The sequence below is a fragment of the Oncorhynchus tshawytscha genome, linkage group LG32 (assembly GCF_018296145.1).
Source record: "Oncorhynchus tshawytscha isolate Ot180627B linkage group LG32, Otsh_v2.0, whole genome shotgun sequence".
Lineage (NCBI taxonomy): Eukaryota > Metazoa > Chordata > Actinopteri > Salmoniformes > Salmonidae > Oncorhynchus > Oncorhynchus tshawytscha.
The window spans coordinates 4,046,249-4,049,840 of NC_056460.1; the positions used below are offsets into that span (position 1 = coordinate 4,046,249).

The following is a 3,592-nucleotide window of genomic DNA, read 5'->3' on the forward strand; positions in this document are numbered from 1 at the left end:
ATGTAATGCTTCATTGGATCAGTCTGAAACTTTGCACAAACACTGTTGCCACTGTGGCCAAAATCTAAATTGCACCTAAACTCCTATGCGATTTAATGGCCTTTCTCTTGCATTTCTAAGATGATGGAACAGAACAAAAAAATTGAAAACACATGTTTTTTTGTTTAATATCTTTTACCAGATCTAATGTGTTATATTCTCCTACATTAATTTGACATTTTCACAAACTTCAAAGGTTTTACTTTCAAATGGTATCAATAATATGCATATCCTTGCTTCAGGTCCTGAGCTACAGGCAGTTAGATTTCGGTATGTCATTTTAGGCAAACATTTAATAAAAGGGTCCAATACTTAAGAAGATCCTTTCATATATTTTTTTTTTTCTCCATTAGATCATCATCATTGGGGGGACACATTCACTTCTCCCTATAGTCATTTTCTCCCTTGTCCTAGGAAATGGTGCAACACCTTGTTGTGACCGTACACAGTGCTTCCTTGTGTCAACTGTTCTGGTAACACTTTACTGAAGCCCTTGTTATACGCATGAATTAGTCTTTTATAATGTCCTATAATAAAGCTTATAATATGTTATGTATATTTATCACTTTCTCACCAAGACCTGTGTCACGTTTGCTCAACCTCTGTGTCACTCACACACACCATCTCTTCAGGAAACTTTGTGAAGTCTTGAATCACTACTTGGGGTGGCATGGGCATCGGCATGGGCACAGGCATAGTCACTTTCGGGCCGTGGACAACGCAATTCTTCTGCATCTCTACCCCAAGAGCGGGAGACGGGACCTCACCGAGATGCCTCCGATACTGGACGAAACTGCACGTCTTAAGAACAATGGCGATCACATTTTTACCCATCAGTATCCCAGACACCCTGGAGTCCCTATAGAAAACCATGTTCCCGCCTCGAATGAAGAGAGTGATAATGTTAATAGTCACCAGGCTGAGAATCGGGTAGAGCATCATCTTATGGGGCACAATGTTCACCCCTTGCATGCTGATCTCGCTCAGCGACACGCACGGCAACACCAGCAGCAGGATGTAGCAGTAGAAGAACATGAGTCCCTCCACCCATAGGGGGAGCCCTCTCCTCTGAGGCTCCCATAGGTTGGCCTGCACGTCCAGGACGTCGAGCAAGTCCACCACCACCCAGAAGAGTCGACACCGGATCTCCTCCTTCTTCTTCTGCGGCCGCACGTACTCCATGTGGTCGATGGCCACCAACGTGATGTAGACGACGGGCACGCAGATGGACAGAAGCAATGTCAGCGCCTTCCGTGCCACCCCGTCCACGCCGCCGCCAGTCCAACCGTCCAAACTTGCCCTCTTCCCGTCCTCGGCCTTGTAGTTCTGGTAGACAAAGTAGACCTTGATCTCCAGGACGAAGACATAGAAGAACCATAGGATCATGGTGTAGCCACGCTTGGAGGTCCGCACCTCGGAACCCACCCACACAGCCACGTAGCGTAGGACGAGGAGGAAGCAGATGTCCCCCACAAGGACCATGATGCACACACCAATCTTCCTGGGCCCCTGGTTCTGCTCCACCAGGTAGGCGTCCATCAGCGCCATGCTACCCATGATCAAGATGGCCGACAAGCACACATGAGGCTTGTTGGTGGGCGGTGGTGGCACCATACTGGCCAAGTTGCGAATGTCAAAGAGAAAAATAGGTCCAAGAAAGAAGTGAAACCAATGTAATAAAATATCAAATAAATGAAGATTGTGGGTCAAAGCAAAAACCTGGGTTCAAAGAGGATTGTGTATTATAATAAACGTGTGGTAACTGTCTCTGTTCATCAGTTCATTTTAGTCCTGTTGGTTGAATCAGGTATATACCACCAGTTGGTTCAGATAGTTTTAGTCCTATCAGATGAGTACAAAGTCAGGTCCACTTGCATGACCTGCCATCAGTTCCCCCAAAATACCCTCGTAAACATGAATAGTTGTCCTTCAACCTCTATTCAGTACTTAGCAAGCAGGGAAACAGTCAAGCTGAGTAACTTTGAAACCGCATTGCTGCCTAGGGACTGTAATTAAAAAAAATCCTTACTGCCAATAGTTTTTGCCCTAACTCTAAAACTCTACACTCTAAACACAATACCTCCACGTCATTGATTTGTAGTCCTTTAGTATTTGCAGTAACTGGGAATTGCTCTACTTTAATTGCTCTTACTTTAATGTTCGTGTAATTCTGTCAGTGGTTGATATCATTTTAGATGTTGGACATTGTAGATAAGCTGCCGCATAAAAAGCTCTTCCCGAGCAGTAAGAAAAAGCGCCACTGGTTTCAGCAATGCACTTACACTTACATCTCCAGTCACAATCAATCATAAGGATTCGCAGCGTTACATTTCCGGTTGGATGCCAATGTGGAATTGGGAACTCCAGCACTAATTCCATACAGTGGCACGGAGTGAAAAAACATGATGGATTTGGTTCATTATTTGAGTATTGAATGTCCACTGCCACAAATGATAGGTTTCGTCTCCATTGTAATCCTCACACGTTCCCAACACTGTGATATTCCCAATATATTGTGTTGACAAAAGGAAATGAACAACTGCGATTCCAATGGTGTCTTTCCGCTGACACACAAAATCCTCCCCCGAACTCCCCCTTTTGAGTCACAAACGGGAACAGGGACCTGTGTGTGCAACCTCAAAAAGAAAGGACTGATAAAAGTTTATCTTTCAAGTTGAATCCCTGAAAAACAACAAGCCTCTTGTCCTTTTCAATAACAAGTGCTCTCACTTCAAAGATGCTCTCTCCCCTTGACAACCGAAAGCTCTTCATGCGGAACGATAAAAATAATGTGTCTCTTTGATCAACTATCTGTTCTAGGTGAGTGTCCTAGAATGTCCACCGGAGTGCGGTCAACCCTCGAATGCCGGACGTGCCCTACTGCCCATTGAGACACACACACGGCCATCAACGAAAAGCCCTTTTCCCTCCTTTGTCATCTTCTTTCCCCCTCCGAAAAGGAGTTGCGAATGGCCATCACATTGCCACAGCATTGTCAACTCTCCCTGTATCAAATGTCCTCTAATGTGAAAATATCTAAATATTTGCCCTCCTTGCTCCTACTCGAGGTTCTGTTTGTCTGTGCCTTCCCAAACTAGGTCTGCTGGAATCTCTTTTCGCCCCTCCTCTCTTGCCTCTCTTCCTTCCCCCACTCGTGTGCGCTCAGCCGTTGGATTGCGAAGAGGCATGCTCAGAAAGCCACAGCTGCAGGACGAGAGAGAGAGCGAGGGAAAGAGAGATAGGGATGTAAGGGAGCGATGGTGATGGTCATGTGTGAGCTGCTTCCTGCCATCAAATGCTCTTCTCTTTTTTCATCCCTTCTTTTCCCCTCCTGGCCCATGCTCTTTAAAGCCCTCGTCCCTCTCCTTCAGAGTGACTGATCCCTGCTGTGAAGTCCACCCAACCCCTCAGATGTCGAGATCCTCCTTTTATCAGGGGAGGGCAAAGACGCTCGGGGGGGGATTCAATAACATACAAATCACACACACACACTCCACTGAGACGAGTGACACACCCCCACACACACAAATCACACACACACTCCACTGAGACG

At 46.0% G+C, this 3,592-nt stretch overlaps 1 protein-coding gene across 1 annotated transcript; it reads right to left on the reverse strand.

Annotated features, from left to right (window-relative positions):
- Window positions 1-255: 255 nt before the first annotated feature.
- Window positions 256-3,279, reverse strand: LOC112230441 (transmembrane protein 121-like). The gene has a single exon (XM_024396753.2). It carries the CDS (start codon window positions 1,651-1,653, stop codon window positions 625-627), a length of 1,029 nt encoding a protein of 342 aa, XP_024252521.1. The 5' UTR covers window positions 1,654-3,279; the 3' UTR covers window positions 256-624.
- Between the last annotated feature and the right edge of the window lie 313 nt (window positions 3,280-3,592).

Bases quoted from the DNA above. Each gene is read 5' to 3' on its own strand.
- LOC112230441 (XM_024396753.2), bottom strand. From the start codon at position 1,653: ATGGTGCCACCACCGCCCACCAACAAGCCTCATGTGTGCTTGTCGGCC.